Source organism: Orycteropus afer, unplaced genomic scaffold, assembly GCF_000298275.1.
Source record: "Orycteropus afer afer isolate SDZICR_OR568_19922 unplaced genomic scaffold, OryAfe1.0 scaffold00168, whole genome shotgun sequence".
Taxonomy (NCBI): domain Eukaryota; kingdom Metazoa; phylum Chordata; class Mammalia; order Tubulidentata; family Orycteropodidae; genus Orycteropus; species Orycteropus afer.
In genome coordinates, this window is record NW_006921755.1 from 7,103,108 (window position 1) to 7,122,712 (window position 19,605).

Consider the following 19,605-nt stretch of genomic DNA (forward strand, 5'->3'; position numbering starts at 1 on the left):
GCATATGAGTTGAACATTTATCTGAGGTAGATACACTCCTTGGAGAGAACAAGCATGGGAGAAAGAAGGGCTGCTTATGTATAGGAGACAGCTCAGGGGGCAGGAGTGCATGGAGGGATGGACACAGGGAAGAAGTAACTATCTGGAGGAAGTAGGAGGGGAATTTTTGCATTGTGGTAAATTGTGGTCAATGTCATGAGACAAAGTGCATGTGAACTGCTGTGTGGAAAGTGTATTTGCTCTGTAAATTTTCACCCAAATCACACACACACACACACACACAGATTGGGGAAAAAAGGAGATGATGGTTACAGTAACAATAATAAGATGAATAACACAAAAGAAGATTTTAAACTGAGACCAAGGTTTTGACTTTAGACCTGGGAATAAATTGCAAAATCTGTCTTAAAGGAGAACTGTTGTATGACTTTAAGATAAAAGCATTGGCTGAGATATTCAGTAAAATACTTTTGTTAGCATATATCATGCCAATCACAATTGTCTTTAAGTATTTACTGATTATGCTTTTGTGGATTAATGAAAAACGTAAATTCTTCGTAAATTGACTTGTTAACACATAAAGGTGTATTCAGGAGAGTAAATACCTTCAGCAGCTGTTCATCCTATTATCTGCAAGTAGGCAATCCATTTTTTAGATTATCCTTGAGGAACGGCTCCACTGCTTTTCCCAAAATGCCTGACGATACTCACTCTCTCTCTCTTTCTTTTTATTGTCATTTTATATCTATTCCCTACAGGATGGCAGGAGTTACTAGTAAATGTTTGTTGAAAGCTAGCAAGTCTCACTTCAGTCATTAATCTCTGAGTTTGTTTTGACTTCTCTGTGATTTTTAGTCCCTGGGTGGTGCAAATGGTAAACACATAGAGCAGCTGACTAAAAGGTTGGAGGCTCGAGTCCATCCAGAGGCACCTCAGAAGAAAGGCCTGGTGATCTACTTCCAAAAACTCAGCCACTGAAAACCCTATAGAGCACAGTTCTGCTCTGACACACATGGGGTCACCATGAGTCAGAATCGACTTGATGGCAACTGTTTTGTTTTTTTTTTAATTTATTTATTTGTTATCATTTTTAGACCATTATTAAGAAATTATGAACTTATCTTTCTCCTGACTACTTTGAATTTAACTTAGATATGCTGCAACTAGGAAATACAATGCAGATTTGGCTTAAACAAGTACACTGCAGATAGATTCTCTATCCATCCACCCACACATCCATCTATTCATGCATCACCTATTCATGAAGTTTTCCATTTAGAAATGGAACGTTTATGATACAAAAGGAAGGAACCAATCTTTAGTTTCATTTTACCTATTTGAAATGATTCTCTCCATCTCTGACCAGGAACAGGGAGAAATTTTTCAGTAAAACTAGATTGAAAACCTGATGATTTTCCAAATTATTTTTGTCCAGTCTTCACAATAACTCTTCTTAAATTAGAGTTGTTGTTATTTTCAGATATTTAGATAGTGGACTGGAAAATTTTACTACATTCTGTACAGAATAGACAGAACTTCAGCAATGACAGGGACACCTTCAAATTTCATTTGAAGCAATGGAAAGTTAAAATCATATGCCCAATCTGACAAACCTGGCTAATTTTAAAACTACAACCCAGATGTCTGAAGTCTTAGTTCACTCTTGTTTGGTTTTAGTGTATATGAATAAGACAGTGTTTCTTTATAATCTTGCATTATTAAACATTAGCAGTTGAAACAAGACACAAAATTAAGTAGGAAAAAAGTACCATGCTATTCTGTGAAATATTAAATTTTGTCTCAATACTAAATCAAAAGTGGAGGTATTTAGTCTTGCTAATACAAAAATGGAGATGGACGAGAGAGCCCCAATAGGCATCTCAGACTTGACTTAGTGAGTTTGAATTTGGGCATGCATCACAAATTTTCAGATGTCATGATGTAAATAGAAAACACTACAGTTTAGATGAAAATTTGTGGAAAATATAAATAAAATTTTTAAGTTTGTCAGTTTACCTATTTTTCCTACTGAGGAGAAAGAAAACATCTCTAGGCTCTCTGGAATGAAAAGATACGCATATTACATATACTCTTTTCTGTACTATGGCCTAATTCTGTTCCCACAGAGTATAAAACAAAGGGAATGTCCAGAATAACCAAATAATAACTAGATATTTTTTTTAAATTTTATCAAATAACTTGATTAATAAAACAATTAATGTGAGATATCTTTCATAATTATAATTAAAAGGATCAAGGCTGATTAGGAAAGAAGGAGAGTAATTTACTTTGAAGGTAAGATATATGGTATTTCTGATTAATCCAAAAGATTTCTTGTTTAGAAAAGTCAACAGTGACCTCAAAACCAAGAGAAGTAGAGGAGTTAAGTACCAAAAAATACCATGGAAATTAAAAAAACAAAAGAAAACAAAACAAAACAACCTAATATTTAAACCATCCAAATTTGGTTCACTTGGTCTAAGAAAAAAGCCCAACCATGCAGAATTTCTGAAGGCCTTATAGGTGTTTCTTAAGCCATGGTTAAGAACCACTGATACAGGAAAAATTGAAAAACTTATGACAAGTCACATACCATCACATACTTTCTGGAAGCATGCTAGAACACTGCTTTAATGCATTGTTAACAATATAACAATACTGTTGCTTTGATTCTTCTTGTTGTTGTTGTTATGTGTTGTCAAGTCATTTCCGACTATTAGTGACCTTATGTACAACAGAAAGAAACACTGCCTGGTCCTGTGCCAGCCTCACTTTCCCTGCTATACCCAATCCCATCTCTTCAGCCACAGTGTCAATGCATCTTGTTGAGGGCCTTCCCTTCTTTCATTGATCCTCCACTTTACAAAGCATGATATCCTTCTCCAGAGAATGGTCCTTTCTGACAATATGACCAAAGTAAGTGAGACAAAGTCTGGACATTCTCACTTCCAAGGAGCATTCCAGCTGCACTTCTTCCAGAACAGATTTGTTAGTTCTTTTAGGATTCCATAGTACTTTCAGCATTCTTTGCCAACACCTCAACTCAAAAGCATCAACTCTTCTTTGGTCTTCCTTATTCATTGTCCAGCTCTTACACATTTATGAGGTGATTGAAAATACCATGGCTTGGGTTAGGTACATCTTAGTCTTCAAAGAGATCTCTTTACTCTTCAGCACTTGAAAGAGATATTTTACAACAGATTTGCCCAATGCAATACATCTTTTGATGTCTTGACTGCTGCTTCCATTGGCATTTAGAACCAAGTAATATGAAATCTTTGACAGCTTCAATCTTTTCTCCATCTATCATGGTGCTGCTTATTGGTTCAGTTGTGAGGATTTTTGTTTTCTTTATATTGAAGTGTAATCCATACTGCAGACTGTAGTCTTAATTTTCATCATTAAATGCTCCAAGTCACCCTCACTTTCACCAAACAACGTTGTGTTATCTGCATATCTCAGGTTGTTGATGAGCCTTCCTCCAATCCTGATGCCATGCTCTTCTTCATACAGTCCAGCTTCTTAGATTATTTGGTCAGCATACAAATTGAATAAATATGGTGAAAGGATACAACCCTGACACACTCCCTTCCTGATTTTAAACCATGCAGTATCCCCTTGTTCTGTTTAACGACAGCTTCCTGGTCTATGTACAAGTTCCTCATAAGTACAATTAAGTGTTCTGGGATTCCCAGCCTTCTCAATGTTATCCACAATTTGTTATGATCCACACAATCGAATGCCTTTGCCTAGTCAATAAAACACAAGTAAACATCTTTCTGGCAATCTTCACTTTGAGCCAAGATCCAGCTGACATCAGCTATGACATCCCTTGCTCCACATCCCCTTCTGAGTCTAGCTTACATTTCTGGAAGTTCTCTGTCAGTATACTGCTACAACCATTTTTGAATTATCTTCAGCAAGATTTTACTTGCCTGTGATATTAATGATATTGTTTGATAATTTCCACATTCTGTGGCATCACCTTTCTTTGGAATGGGTACAAACATGAATCTTTTCTAGTTAGTTGGCCAGGTAGCTGTCTTCCAAATCTCTTGGCATAGCCAAGTGAGTGCCTTCAGCACAACATTCATTTCTTGAAACATCCCAGTGGTTATTCCATCAATTCCCAGAGCCTTGTTTTTCACCAATTCCTTTAGTACAGCTTCGACTTCTTCCTTCAATACCATTAGTTCTTGACCATATTCACCTCCTGAAATGGATGATCATCTACCAATTCTTTTTGGTATAGTGACTCTATGTATTTCACCCGTCTTCTTTTGATGTTTCCTGAATCTTTCAACATATTGCCCATGGAATCTTTTAATATTGCAATTCCAGGCTTAAATTTTTTCTTCAGATCTTTCAGCTCGAGAAACATTGAGCGTGTTCTTCCCTTTTGGTTTTATAACTCCAACTCGTTGCACATTTCTTTATAATAATTGACTTGGTCTTCTTGAGCTGCTCTTTGAAATCTTCTCTTCAGCTCTTTTATATTGTTGATTCTTCCATTTGCTTTAGCTACTCTCTGTTCAGGGGCAAGTTTCAGAGTCTCTTCTGACATCCATTTTGGTCTTTTCTTCCTTTCCTTCTTTTTAATGACCTTTGGGTTTCTTCATGGATAATATTCTTGATGTCATCCCACATTTCTTCTGGCTTTCAGTCATTGGTGTTCAGTGCATCATATTCTTTAGATGGTCTCTAAATTCAGGAGGGATATAATCAAGGTCATATTTTGTCTCCCATGGGCTTCTCTTAATTGTCTTCAGCTTCAATTTGAACTTGCATATGAGTAGTTGATGGTCTGTTCCACAGTCAACTCCTGGCCTTGTTTTGACTGAAGATATTGAGCTTCTCTATTACCTCTTGCCACAGATGTGTCAATCTGATTCCTGTGTACTCCATGTGGTGAAGTCTACATGTATAGCTGCTGTTCGTGTTTTGAAAAAAAGGTATTTGCAATTAATAATTCATTGGTCTTGCAAAATTCTATTATGCAGTCTCCAGCATCATTTCTATCACCAAGACCATATTTTCCAACTACCTTTGATTCTTCTTTGTTTCCAACTTTTATGTTCCAATCACCAGTGATTATTAACACATTTTGATTGCATGTTCAGTGGATTTCAGGCTGTAGAAGTTAGTAAAAATCTTCAGTTTCCTTATCTTTGGCTTTGGTGGTTGGTGCATAAATTTGAATAATAGTAATATTAACTGCTGTTCCTCATAGACATATATATTATCCTATCACAGACAGCATGGTACTTCAGGATAGGTCTTGAAGCATTCTTTGTGATGATGAATGTCATGTAATTCCTCTTCAATTCATCATTCCCAGCATAGTAGATCATATGTTTGTCTGATTCAAAATGGCCAAAACGGGTCCATTTCAGTTCATTAATGCCTAAGAAATCAATCTTTATGCGTTCCATTTCATTTTTGACAACTGCCAATTTTCCTAGATTCATACTTTGTACATTCCATGTTCCAAGTGTTAATGGATATTTGCAGCTGTTTCTTCTCATCTTGAGATGTGCCACATCAACAAATGGGGGTGCTAAAAGCTTTACTCTATCCACATCATTAAGGTTGGCTCTACTCTGAGGAGGCAGCCCCTCTCCAGTCATATTTTGAGTGCCTTCCAATCTGAGGGGCTCACTTTCTGACACTATATCACACAATGTTTCATGACTATTCATAAGGTTTTCCAGTAATATATCAGAGAGTGTTTAACTGCTTTTCATAAGGTTTTCACTGGCCAATTCTTTGAGAAGTAAATGACCTCTTCCTTCTTCCAAGTCTGTCTGATTCTGGAAGCTCCACTGAAACCTCTCCACCTTGAGTAACCCTGTTGTCATTTGAAACTGATGGCATAGCCTCCAGCCTCACAGCAACACACAAGCCACTACAGGATGACAAACTGACAAATTCCTGTCCCTTAGACGGCTGGCGGTTCAAATCCACCAGCCACTCCTCGGAAGGAAGGTTGGGCAATCCTACTTCCGTAGTGATACTGCCTCGGAAACCCAAGAAGGGGTCGCTATGAGTCGGGGCCGACTCGACGGCACATAACAACAACAACAACAGTTGTTTCAAACTGCTCCACTCCCGCTTCCCGACCTGCCGGACCTGTTCTAGCCCTCCAAAAGCCAGCTGCTTGATTCTCAGCAGAGAGTAAAAATTAAAGGTGGAAGATAGACTTAGTGGGAATATTGAAAAAGTTTAGGGTTCTAAGTAGAAGTTAAAAAAGAACAATACAAGTGTAGATTTAATAAAAATTAATGAATGTACATATTCTGATAAAATATTTCTAGTTTTACTTGCTACTAGCAAGAAGTAACCTGTACAGAAGCAGTTTTTCATCTATTTTTAATGTTTCATTTAATTTAGGTAACTAAATGTCAATGAAATATTAAAGCCAACATAAATTACTTCGGTAATACAATGGAAAATGATTCTGGGGTAATTTTTTTCCATTAACCTGGTTGAGTTATTGTTAATTTATAGTCAACTGTGCCCCCAGATTATTATTTTGACATAAAGTTAGCATCTACTTCTTAGATGGGGGTCCATACTGAACAATATGGCGTTTTGAACAATGAAGATGTGACTCTTATAAGTAATATATGTTTGGGAATTATCTAGATGTGTCTAGTCTTATGGGTTTAATGTTCAAAATAACAGCATGACAATTCTATTTATAGTTAGAACACATTGAAATATATTTGCATATCTTGCTTCTTGTATCATTTACCTTTATGAGGGTAAATATTTTTTTGATATCTAACAGTACCTTTTAAATAAAAAGAAAATAGTTTAGTAATCCTTAAATACCAGAATGAGTTCTTCAATAAAAATTTTTTGCCAAGAACACTTAATTTATTATGTTGCTATTGTTGTTGCTGGTGAAATCCAAGCACGGCTTGGTGTAACTCATAGCCAATAAAGAAGAGGCTAAGGTGGGAGAACAGAAAGGTTCTTTCTTTGGCCAAGGAAGGGAATAGCCAGGGCTAGTGCCTCCAAGACTGCTCCAATGAAGGCTCCTTCGAACTTCTCTTGTATACAATTTACAATATAGGAAGTCATACAAAATAATAATTACACATACTCCTACGTTCTACACAGGCACAGTTAGGGTCACATACTTTTCCATATGTTGTATATATAAAAATGGCAGCTAAACTCCACCCAGAGGCAGAGAGATTAATGTTGTTGTTGTTGTTATGTGCCGTCAAGTCGGCCCCGACTCATAGCGACCCCTCCTTGGGTTTCCGAGGCAGTATCACTATGGAAGTAGGATTGCCCAACCTTCCTTCCGAGGAGTGGCTGGTGGGTTTGAACCGCCAGCCTTCTGGTTAGCAGTCAAGTGCTTTAGCCACTATGCTACCAGAGCTCCCAGAGAAATTAATAGGCACTTAATAACCTAAAGGTCACCTAGGATACTACTAACATGGCTGTCAAACCTACTCAGGCTGCTTTTGGCTAGCTCTGGGAGGTTGGGGTAAATAGGGTAAAGGGAAGAAGTGTTGGCTCACTTAGCTGTCCTGCTTCTCTTGTGGGGTTATTATGCTCTTATCTCTTCCTTTTCTTTGGACAGTGGTCATTATTGATCACTGTTCATTCTGAAGCACTGAGCTGCAGCTCGCCTGGCCTGGTGTCCTTGGTAGGGGGCATGATGCATACCAGTCAGTTGTTGATATAGCTTGGACAAGGTAACTGAGGCTGCTTGGATGGATGTTCTGCTTTTGGTTTGGGAAATAATAGTAATGCCAAGAGCAAGGACTAAACACAACAACAAAGCATAATTTCCAAAACAACAAACATAACAAAGTAAAACAATAAAAACAAAGTAACACAGTTAAGATTCCTTATGAGGTTGGCTCACGTAAAAGGATACTTCAGGTCAGGCTCAGGCTTGTGATAAAAAAGGTACTTGTCCTTTACAGGTTTGTAAGCCCAGGTCTTACAGTTTTGCTGAGTTTGAATCTACAGCTTTTTGAGTTTGATCTGGAGGGATATTTTTTACATGGGTGTGATGGATCCATGCTTTGAGACCCCTGAGGTTTACAGCATTTAGTGTGGCTAGTAATATTAAAAAATACTAAAAAATACTAAAAAAGTCCCCTTTTCCTAAAGAGTGTCTGACTTCCATGAATGGAGAGATACTCAATTGCCAGGCTGAAAGGGATGCAGCAGTACCTGCGGATCAGGTAGATCCTGGAGGAGGTAGTACCAGTGGAGACAAAACAAGACAACAGAGAGAGAGACTGCAAATAGCTTTTAAGGTAAAATTCTCCCTATCTGCGGGTAGCAGTGAGAGCTTCCTTCATCCCGTGACCATCACAAATTTCAGGGTTTGTTAACATGAGGGGACCATATAACAACAGCTCAAAAGGGCTGAGTTTTTAATTTCCTCTGAGAGGTAACCCTAATTTTCTTGAGGGCTGTGGGGAGGACTTTTGTCCACGTAAGTTTGGTTTCTTGACAAATCTTGGCTGTGTGCCTTTTTAGATTCTGGTTGGCTCACTCAACCTTTCCAATGGACTGTAGTCTCCAGGCTGCATGAAGATTCCAGGTGATGTCAAGTGTGCTTGCAACTAACAGTGATTTGAGCAATGGAATGTAACCTATTATTGCTTCCAGTGGAGGCTGGGAGGCCAAACCTCAGAATAATTTCATGTAGGAAGTTTTTTACTACCTCAGAAACTCTCTCCATCTGGCAATGAAAGGCTTCTACCCAGTTGGTAAAGGTGTCAATGAATAATGGAAAATACCTGTGATTTCCTGGGGTCAGATGCATTTCTGTAAAGTCTACTTGCCAGTCCCTGCTGGGCATCAACACCTTTCTTTACACTCCCCAGTGGAGCATCCAAGGAATTTTTCAGCTTGTTTTGTACACAAATAGAATAGGTGTAAGTAACTGCCTGTATAGCCTACAATAATTTGTGTCCTATTAAGTGTCTTTTTACCCAGCATACATTCCAACTCTTCCATAGTGGGTGGGCTGGTGTGCTTGCTGAAGGATGGTCTTTAGCAAATTCAAGGGTATGAAGATCTTTCTGTGTTCAGTGTACAGCTATTCGTTCTTTTTTCTGAGTGTCTCCCAAGCCTCAGGTATTCCTTGGTCTTTTTCTGAATAGGTGGGAGTCCTCCTATTCAAAAGTAAATATTCCCTGTCTCCTCTCTTCCAGTCTGATGTGAAAGAAAGCATCCTTTAAATCCAGGACTATGAACCAAGTGAAAATAGGAGACATAGTAGAGAGGGTTAGGAACAAGGGACATACTGTAGGTGTTACTTGCTGGATTGCCTTCAGGTCCTGGACAAACTGGTACTCCCGTTCTTCTTTTGTACCAGTAACATGGGGGTGTTGAACCACGATTGGCAGAGTGGGATCAATCCATGTTGGAGATACCTGTCAACGATCTCTGTGAGTGCCATTGGAGCCTCACACCTAATAGGGTGTTGTCTCAGGTATGGGGGCTCAATGCTGGGAAGGAGCTCCACCTCAACTGGGAGAAAATTTTTCACCCTTTGCAAGGTCTTGTTTGACTAGATCCAGGGTACTACAATGACTTAGACTTATGGATTATTCCTTGAGATAAAATAAAATTGAATCAATTACTTTGTCCTTTTTGTTGAGGGAGCCACTTGCAGCCTCCATGTAGTGTTCTGGGGCATCACACATGCATGGTGCTGTCCTTGAAGTTTATCTGAATTGGAAGTTTACACAGCAAGTCTCATTGTAGTAGCAGAACTGGGCAATCAGGCATATATAGGAAAGAGTGGTTTAGGGATTTTCCACAACTGAGCATGTGAGAGGACACATCAATGGCTGGTTAATTTCTTTACCTGAGATTTCAATTACTGGCACAGTTCTTTTGGTTAATGGGGCTTCTCTTCCACTAAGAACTGAATAGGTGGCTCCTGTGTCAACCAGAAGTGAGTGGGTTTTCCTTCCACCTTCATTATAATCAGAGGCTCTGGTGGAGGGAAACATTTTGTTGTCTTCAATTGGACTCTTCCTTCAACTAGGTGGCAACCCTGGGATATTGGGTAGCCTGTTGGGGTTTTTCCTTCTTGTCTCTATACTTTGGGCACTTTCTCTTCCAATGCCACTCTTTCCTGCATCTGGCACACTGACCTCTCCCCAGAGGGGGCCTCAATATATTTCTTCACCCTCTAAGAGGAAGCCCTCCTCTTCTTTGGCCCAGATGATGCCCTTGTATCACAGCAGCAAGGAGTTTTGCCTGCCTCTTAGCCTGTCTGTTCCTTTCATCTGCCTCTTATTTCTGTTGGTGTATACTTTAAAGGCAGTTCCACTAATTGAGAAATCCCCACATTCACTCCTCCATCCACCTTCTGCAGTTTCTTTCCAATAGCTGGGACACTCTGCCCAATAAAATCATGTTAACCATGCAAGCATTTTCAGGGCTTTCTAGGTCAAGGTCTGTAAACTGTCTAAAAGCAGTATGGTACCTCTGAAGGAACCCTGAAGAGTCTCCATTTGGTTTTTATCTGACTTCATATACTTTGTTTGGGTTTTTGATTTGGAACTCTTTTTTTCAGGCCTTCTAGTGGGCCCTGCATGTGATATTAGTGATATTGTTTGATAATTGCCACATTCGGTTGGATCACCTTTCTTTGGAATGGGCACAGATAGTTGGTTGGCCAGGTAGTTGCACATCGGGTTGCCAGGAGCCACAACTGACTCGACGGCACCTAACAACAGCAAGAAGAACAAGGTTATGAACTATTCACCTACAGGTCACTTGCCTTGTAGGAAAATGAGCATTCGTTTAAACAAAGACATCTCTTAGAGATAATTCAGAAATAATTCTCCATTGGATGGGATAAATTTTGAAAAATTGGATAGGATAGTTTATTTGAAAGAACCTCTTTCACTTTTAGCTGCTAATATTTTTACGATGAAAAAGTGCTGCTATAACAGAAATATAAGTGGGTGGCTTTAGCAAAGACAAATTTTATTTTTTCACAGTTTATGAGGCTGTATGTCCAAATGAAGAGCGTTGGTTCTAGGGGAAGGTTTTTTCTCTCTGTCATCTCTGAGGGAAGGTCCTTATCTCTTTTCATCTGTAACCTGGTTCTTTGGAGAGCTCATGTGCCGTGACATCTATCTTCCATCTCTGTTTGCTTGGTTGGTTGTTTGCTCAGTCGACCCTAAAGAGATTAAAACACATGTAGTGCCTAAGACTTGACTGCTAACCAGAAGGATGGCAATTCAAACCCACCAGCCCCTCCTCGGAAGGAAGGTTGGGCAATCTACTTCCATAGTGAGATCACCTCGGAAACCCAAGGAGGGGTTGCTATGAGTCGGGCCCTACTCAACGGCACATAACAATAACACCAACATGTGCAATGTTAGAAGTGTTAGCATTTTAAGGGAAATAGCTCTCTACTCCAGATCATGGTTGAGCTAGACACATTTATGGCTAAAATTTGAAATTATTCTTGACATAATCACATGGCTTTATCACTTTTCATCCAGGTATTGAGACTCTGGGATATTCAACATCAGCTGTCCATCCAGAGGATAACTTGTCCTTTCCCCAAAAGTCAGGACTTCAGATGCCTCTTTCATTTTGATGAAGCTCATGGACGCCTTTTCATTTCATTTAATAACCAACTAACTTTGTTGGCAATGCAAAGTGAAGCTGGCAAGAGGGTGAAAAGTCATGAGAAACCAGTCACTTGTGTTCTTTACAGTTCCATCTTGAAGCAGGTAATGATGCTTTTCTGCCACTCTCCTGACACATCCCAGGTATTGTGTCACCAGAGACATGTTCCATTAATTCAATCTAAGGTAAATATGAAGACAAACAGGAAACAACAAACATGGGAAAGAAATGATTTATTAGCCATGTACTTTTCTGCAATAATGTATATTCAGGTGGATTTGAGGAGTGATTTCATTTTCAAGCAGTGCTGATAGACTTATAAGGAATTACAATATTCTAGCTAAAACAAACACAACACGTAATGAAACTGAACTTATCTTTGTTACCAGTTAGTTTGGGTCTTGATGCCAAATGTAAGTGAACCTGGCTGTAAAATTCTCTTTTATGAACACCATCTTCTTATATTCCTGTGGAAAGCTCTGAAATATGCATGAAATATAATTAGCAGAGATCCATTTTGCTGGCATATTTTACACCAGTGGCTCACAGTGGCAGCCTGGAATGTATTCATAATAAAATGATTCAGTTAAATGTGATGCCACTTGGTATGCAGCGCGAGTGTTGTTTGTCTCCCCGCCACTTTAATGGTGCTCTGCAGCCCCTGCTTACGGGAGTGCTACCTGCATCTCAATGAAGAGGCACAGCTTCTTAGGAACAGAGATGCCGTGCAGATCACAGCCCTTCTAGAGGACAGAGAGGTCTGGCAAGGAAGGCAGTAGGAGCGTGGTCTGGGACAGCCTGTGGGTCTCATGGAAGGGGACTGGACACCATTGGAGGTCAGTCAGCTGCAAGGATCACCTCAGGCCTGATAATAACAGCACAGTGGGAGCAACACAAGCAAGTATCCAGCTTGCAGCCAATTAAACAATAATTCTAACCCATTCCTCCTTTTCCCTTTGTAGAAGGTTTTGCATTTACCCAGAAATGAGTAGTTCTGATTTTGTGCAAGGGGTGGAGAGCCCCTTTGTTAGTAATGAGTGGTGTGTCATGTCACTACTTGAAACACTGTTTTCTGGTTATTCTAGGAGATAAAAAGTCCTTTAAAAAACAATCCATTTTGCATTCCATCTGCAGGAAACATTCCCTTATAAATGTTTTACTGAACTTTAGGAAGGCAACCAGTTAATTCGGCTCCCTGGTGGCCACTGAGAGATGTATATGTTTTCAGGAGAACATTTTGCTAATTGAGATCTGCAAAGTTAAAAAGCTATGCTTGTGCTTAGATGCTAAGATCCTGTGTTGCCTGGCCATAAGGTGAGTAATATTCCATGAGGAATTAAGGAAGTGAGACATAAAGAAAGTCTTGGATTCTCCATGTGGGTTGTGAAGATAAAACTAAAACAATAAAAATATATTTCCATTGCAGGCAACAATAGATTATTCACATATGGTATATGATATAGGAAGAATCACTCCACCATTGAGTTGGGTATTTGTGGCTCTCCTCATTGTTGTTCATAACATAAATAATTAAAAGCATTAATATATGTAAAGTGCATAATACTGTTCATCACATATGTGTTTCCTAAGTAGTAGCTGCCAACCTGTAGAGAAATAGTTTAACATTGCATTACACTTATAATAGTAAAATTAGGAAAAAGTACAAAGAAAAATAATATCACCTGCAGTCCTATTAGCCAGAAGTAACTTTTATCATTTCACGGTAATTAGACAAATCAAACAAAACAATTTTGAACAACGACCACGTACCAGAAATGAGGAATTCAAAGATTAATAAGCTGCAGTTTCTTCTCAGCAGTGCAAGAGACTATGATCTCCCTAAGGGCAGGGTCCAGCTTCTAGTGCCAATGCTCATTGCAGGGTACAGAGAAGGTGCTCATTACATGATGGTGGAATGAAAGAAGGAGAAGCAGACTCATTGCTGTTGTTGGTTCTGAGTCATAGCAACCCTATATAACAGAGTAGAAGAGCCCATAGGGTTTCCTAGGCTGAAATCTTTACGGGAGTTGATTGCCAGGACTCTTTGCCCACAGAATGACTGTGGTTTGAACTGCTGATCTTTCAGTTAGCAGCTGAGCCCTTAACCATTGAGCCACCAGGGCTCAGGAAACAGTGGAAGAAGATGAAATGAAACAGAGGTAAAAGGAAACTGTTATCTGTGTAGGAAACTATTAATTCTGCCTGGGGCGAGGTTGGGTGACTTGTCAAAGCAGCCCAGAAAGCTAGAGTGAGACTCTGTAGAAGGAGCAGATACAACATGAGCAAATCCAAGAGGTTCAAATACTCACAGGATATTTAGGACAAAAGTCTTTATTTTGGTGTAGCTACTTTGGGGAATACTTAATCAACACTCTGGGAGCTGAGGGTAAACAGAACTTAGAGCCAGATTGTAAAGCCTACTGACATGTACCATAGTCTGGACTTGGAAAAATAGAATTAAAACAAAACTTATTAAAATATTGTCTGGGAACCCTTGGAGACCTAGATCATTCAGGGGTCAACTATTTTCATAATACCAATTCATTGCTTGCCCTCTCTCAAGAGTGTACAGTGGAGTTTCTAGAGGCCACACAATGTGTGCTAACATCATTGCTCCGACCCCTAATGGAATGGGTGCTTGTATATCCATGTTCCAATAATTTCTCAATTTTAATTTATAATATAGTAAATAGTGTTGTTGTCGTTGTTTTTCTATGCTGTCGAGTCAGACCCGACTCATAGCGACCCCTCCTTGGGTTTCCAAGGCAGTATCACTACGAAAGTAGATTGCCCAACCTTCCTTCCGAGGAGTGGCTGATGGATTTGAACCTCCAGCTTTCTGGTTAGCAGTCAAGTGCCTTAGGCACTATGCTACCAGAGCTCCATAGTAAATAATATCTATATGTATATAGAGATACACACACACATACACACACATATATCCACACACATATACATACATATATATATGTATATGTATATCACATAAGAATGCTACTTGGGTTCTTCAATAATTTTTAAGAGTGTAAAGCGATCCTGAAGGAGTTCTGGTGGTGCATCAGGTAAGGCATTTGACTGCTAACAAGAGGTTCAACACACCAGCAGCTCCGTTGGAAGAAGATAAGGCAATCTACTTCCTTAAAGATTTACAACCCTGGGAACTCTATGGGGGTCACTATGAGTCTGAATCTACTTGATAACAGTAGGTTTTGTTTTCAGTTTTTAAAGGGATCCTGAGACCAAAAGGTTTGAGAACTGCCGTGTGAGAATGGATAATGAACAAAGACTATTATAGCAAGGAAATCAGCTAGCATAAGCAGGCAGGAGGGTGGGAGAGCTTTATTGTGGAAAAAAGGGAAGACTTAGGAATGCTCTGATTGAAGCTTGTTGGCATGGGAAACCTGGAGGTGGCCTAATAGAAGCCGCGCATCCTTACGTGATTGGTTACCTCTTCTGCCTCATGGTGACCCTGTGTGTTGCAGAGTAGAACTGTGCTCCATAAGGATTTTAAGGTTGTGACCTTTTGGAGGTAGATCACAGGCCTTTCTTCTGAGATGGTGGGGGTTCAGGGTGTCAACATTTCAGTTGGTGGTTGAGAGCTTAAGCGTTTGTGTCACCAGGGAGGAGAGCATTTTGCTTATATGTGGTTGTCCTAAGTTGGAAAAGGGGAGAAAAATTAAGGAAGTTGTCAGTTATTAATCAAATCTCAGCCATTTGGGGCTCATTGTTGCAGAGATTGTTATTTGGCTGCCCAGAGGGCTGTTTGGCTGCAAATAGTGAGTGGTTTGATTTCCTGGACTCGATGCTACAAGTTCTTGGTCAGAGTTCTATTTTTATAAATAATGTAAGCATTGTCTGTCTGTTCACACAGTCTCTCAGTGGAGTTGGAGAGCCTAGGGTATAGATGCTGGACAGAATTACTGATTTTTTCATTTTAATGACTTGTAAAAATGTGTGTTGGGAGGAGGTGGAAAAAAATAATAATAACATTTACCTCTACAGCATTGCTTTAACTAGGGCTAGTCTCTTGGAAGAAGTTCTCTTCCTCCAGCAGCAAGTCCTAGGAAAGTTCTCCCAGCTCTCTAACATTTCTCAGGTTGAATGTGGCTAATTTGCCACAGCCCTTTTTCTTTTAAAAATGCTTGGCATTCCTTAGTTTTCATTTTAAGCAATTGTCATGTGGAAATAAATGTTAGAGAGAACTAGAAAGGGAGGCTTTGTGAATTGGGACTTGCCCCTAGCTTCTTCCTCCTCAGCAATGCTCCTTGAGGTGAAGAAGTTGTTGATCCTCTTTCTACTTTCCTTAGCCATTGCAGTTGTTCTTACAAAGATTCAATTCTAAGGCTCAGCTCCAGTCTTCTCAAATATAACCCACCTAGGGGAGATGTTGCATTGGGGTAAACTGTCAATGTCATCAGACAATGTGTGTGAGAACTGCTGTATGGAAAGTGAATTTGCCCTGTAAACTTTCACCCAAATCACAATAAAAAATAAATAAAAATAAAAATAAATATATAACCCACCAAAAACAAAACCCATTGCTATCAAGTAGATACCATTTCATAGTGACCCCATATGGGAGAGTATATCTGCTCCATGGACTTTCCAAGGCTGTCCATCTTTACAGAAGCAAACTGGCTTATCTTTCTCTGATGGAACAGCTGGCAGGTTTGAATCACCAACATTTTGGTTAGCAGCCCAATGCTTTAACCCAGCACCACCAGAGCTCTGCAGTCCACTCTGCTCCTTGTTATCTCTAGGGACCTCTCCAGCATCAGTCGCCACTCTAGTTGTTTTCTCAGTTAAGCACTTAACTAAACTCTTATTTTTCTCTTTTCCTATATTTTTGGTATAAGGAAAAGATTTTTTTGTCTTCCATTCTCACATCATCCCACGGCTCCTAACACTCTTTTCAGCACAAAGCGAGTGCTCAACTGCTCCATTTAGTCAATTATTGCTATTTCTCTTTCCATTTGAATAGCAACCCATGCTTCTTCAGTTGGCTCTTGCTCTTAGGTTATCTGACTTGGTATCTTTCTTGAAGATTATCCCTTTGTCTGAATTTAATGAACATCCTCACTTCTGTTGTTGTCATTCTAACATGTTACTTATACTTCATTGTCATTTCATTCTGTTTGGACTCAATGGAGACCTAACCTAATCCCTTTATAAAGCAACACAGCACTTTTCTGTGACTTTTCTTCATCTCCCTGCCTTTTGGTATTCTCACGCCCTAATTTAAGAAACTGGTATTAAGTCCCACAAATCCTTTTAGAAGGAACCACGTACTTTATTTCACCTGGCAAAGCTGGGGCTAGATGAGGGAGTGCCTAGAATGCACTCTGAAAGAATTAAAGTAACTTAAGTATCCTGGAGGCAGTTCTAATGGACTGTTTTTGCATTGAGTTCTTATATGCAACCCTTCATAAACACCCATGTATGTTAGGAAACTTTACAAAATTGTCCCTAGGTTTCATGTAAAATAGAGTAGATGAAATTGCTGAATTATCACTGTGGGGCTCATCCTAATAATGTAGGGTTCTGTGTTTTTCTAAGATGGATAATGTTTCAATTTGTTTTGCACCTGGAATATGCAAATAGTCAAGATATTTAGACTTCATCAGATTTTGACAGATTAAATTATAGTCACTATTTCCATTATTGAAATAACTTTATTAGTTTCGTAAAACATTATATGCACATTGCAAGAAATTAAAACAATGCAGCAATGCAGTAAAGCTCAAATAAGGAACTGAATATTGCCGAAATATCATGAAGATGTTCTTGACATCTCTCTGTGCATAGACTGTTTTGCATAAATATGATTCTGTAACTTACCACTTATTGAAATATATTTCCTTGTACCTAAATGTTTATCTACTTTGTTATTTTAAAAAGCCTACACAAATCCCATGGTAAGTATGTCTCATAATTTACTTGTCATTTCCCTTGATTCATATTTTGCTACTATGAACATTTCTTTTTTTTTTTTTTTGGTGCATAAATATATTCATATTTATGACTTTATCTTTTTAGGGTAAATTGTTGGGAATGAATTTCAAGGTTAAAGGATACACATATTAGATAATTTGATGCACACTTCCAAATTACCTTCCAGAATCTTACATTTCACCCAACCTTTAAGATTAAATATACTGATCATATACATGGTTACATAAAAAGAGATGCAGAGAGTGGCTGCCTGACTTCCTTCAGCAGGACTCCTGTGGTCTGTAATGGGACTCTCATAACCAGCATGGGATGTTGGCTTTGGAAATTGGAGGACTGGCCCTTCATCACTTCGCCCAGAGTAGTGATGTCTCTTGAGGACCAGTCCACACTATCACAGAAAATGCCAAACCATTCGTTAAAAATGAGGTGGGGCACAATCTCCTGACAGTGCCTCTCCTGTCTTCTTTTCTGCACGCCATTTCTTTTGGAACTAAGGTATTTAAGAATTTAAATAATACAGTTGGTGTTTCCCTTGATAATTCTAGAATCTGAGCAGAGGGAGGTGGAGAGGCTGGAGGGAAATTTATCTGCAACTTATGAGACAGTATTTGCTGTAGTGCTTTATTTAGGCCAAAATCAGTGAGTTTTTCTTTGGAACAGAACTGGAGGGGCACTAATGAAAACTTTGTCTTTTCCTGCCCTATTGCTGGGTTCTGAGATATTGCTGGGCTTCTGTTAATACGGCTTTTCTTCACTGGCCAGCCAGAAACTCTTATTGGTTACATGCCACTCCTGACATTGTGTGCTCTGGTCACTTCATGGAGACTTAAGAAATACCCTAGTGTTGTAGTTTACATCAACACACACACACACACATTTGTTTACTGAAAGGGGATTAATTTGGAAGGAATAATACCTTTATAGGGAGCTCTGGTAGCATAGTGCCTAAAATACCTGACTGCTACCCACCAGTCACTCCTCGGAAGGAAGGTTGGGCAATCCTACTTCGGTAGTGATACTGCCTCGGAAACCCAAGGAGGGGTCGCTATGAGTCAGGGCTGACACGACGGCACATAACAACAACAACAACAACCAGAAGGCTGGCAGTTCAAACCCACCAGCCACTCCTTGGAAGGAAGATCAGGCAATCTACTTCCGTAGTGATACTGCCTCGGAAACTCAAGGAGGGGTTGCTATGAGTTGGGTCCGACTCGATGGCACATAACAACAACAACAACACCTTTACATGTTATAAAATTCAAAGGTACAAAAAGATAAAAAATATCTTTTTACTCCTGAGTCCATGGGTGGTTCAAACAGCTAAGTGCTCAACTATTAGCTGAGGTTAGTGGTTCAAAGATGCTTCTGAAAGGTCACAGCCTTGAAAACCATACAGAGCAGTTCTATTATGAACATATGGAGTCACCATGAGTAGGAATCGACTTGATGCCAACCAACAAGTTCCTTCCAGTATAATTCCCTGGAAGTAAGCAGTTTTATGAGTTCCATGAGAACTCTTTTAGGGATATTCTATTCTTGTAGAAATTTGTGTATATACATACATCAAAATAACAACAACAACAAAAACAAACTCACTGCCTTGGAGTTGATTCAATGCATATCAACCCTTCCTTGAGTTTCCGAGGCAGTATCTCTATAGAAGTAGATTGCCCAATCTTCCATCTGAGGAGTGGCTGGTGGGTTTGAACCTCCAGCCTTCTGGTTAGCAGTCAAATGCCTTAGGCACTATGCCACCAGAGCTCCTACATACATACATACATGTAAAACAAACAAACAAACAAAAACAACCCACTGCCATCAAATCGATTTTGACTCATAGGGACACTGTAGGACAGAGAGTAAGACTGCCACATATGGTTTCCAAGGCTGTAAATCTTTACAGAAGCAGACTTCCTCATCTTTCTCCTGCAGAGCAGCTGGTGGATTCAAACTGCCAACGTTTTGGTTAACAGCTGAATGCTTTAACATTGTGCCACCAGAGCTCCATATATATAT

The 19,605-nt window shown here is 39.4% G+C and overlaps 1 protein-coding gene across 1 annotated transcript in view; it reads left to right on the top strand.

Moving 5' to 3' along the window:
- WDR49 (WD repeat domain 49) overlaps window positions 1-19,605 on the top strand; it is a gene marked incomplete at its 3' end in the record, with an annotated part of 237,906 nt that overhangs the window by 113,053 nt on the left and 105,248 nt on the right. Inside the window, exon 7 of the mRNA XM_007946655.1 lies at window positions 11,508-11,741. Coding sequence (XP_007944846.1) covers window positions 11,508-11,741 — 234 coding nt within the window. The remainder of the gene's footprint in view (window positions 1-11,507; window positions 11,742-19,605) is intronic.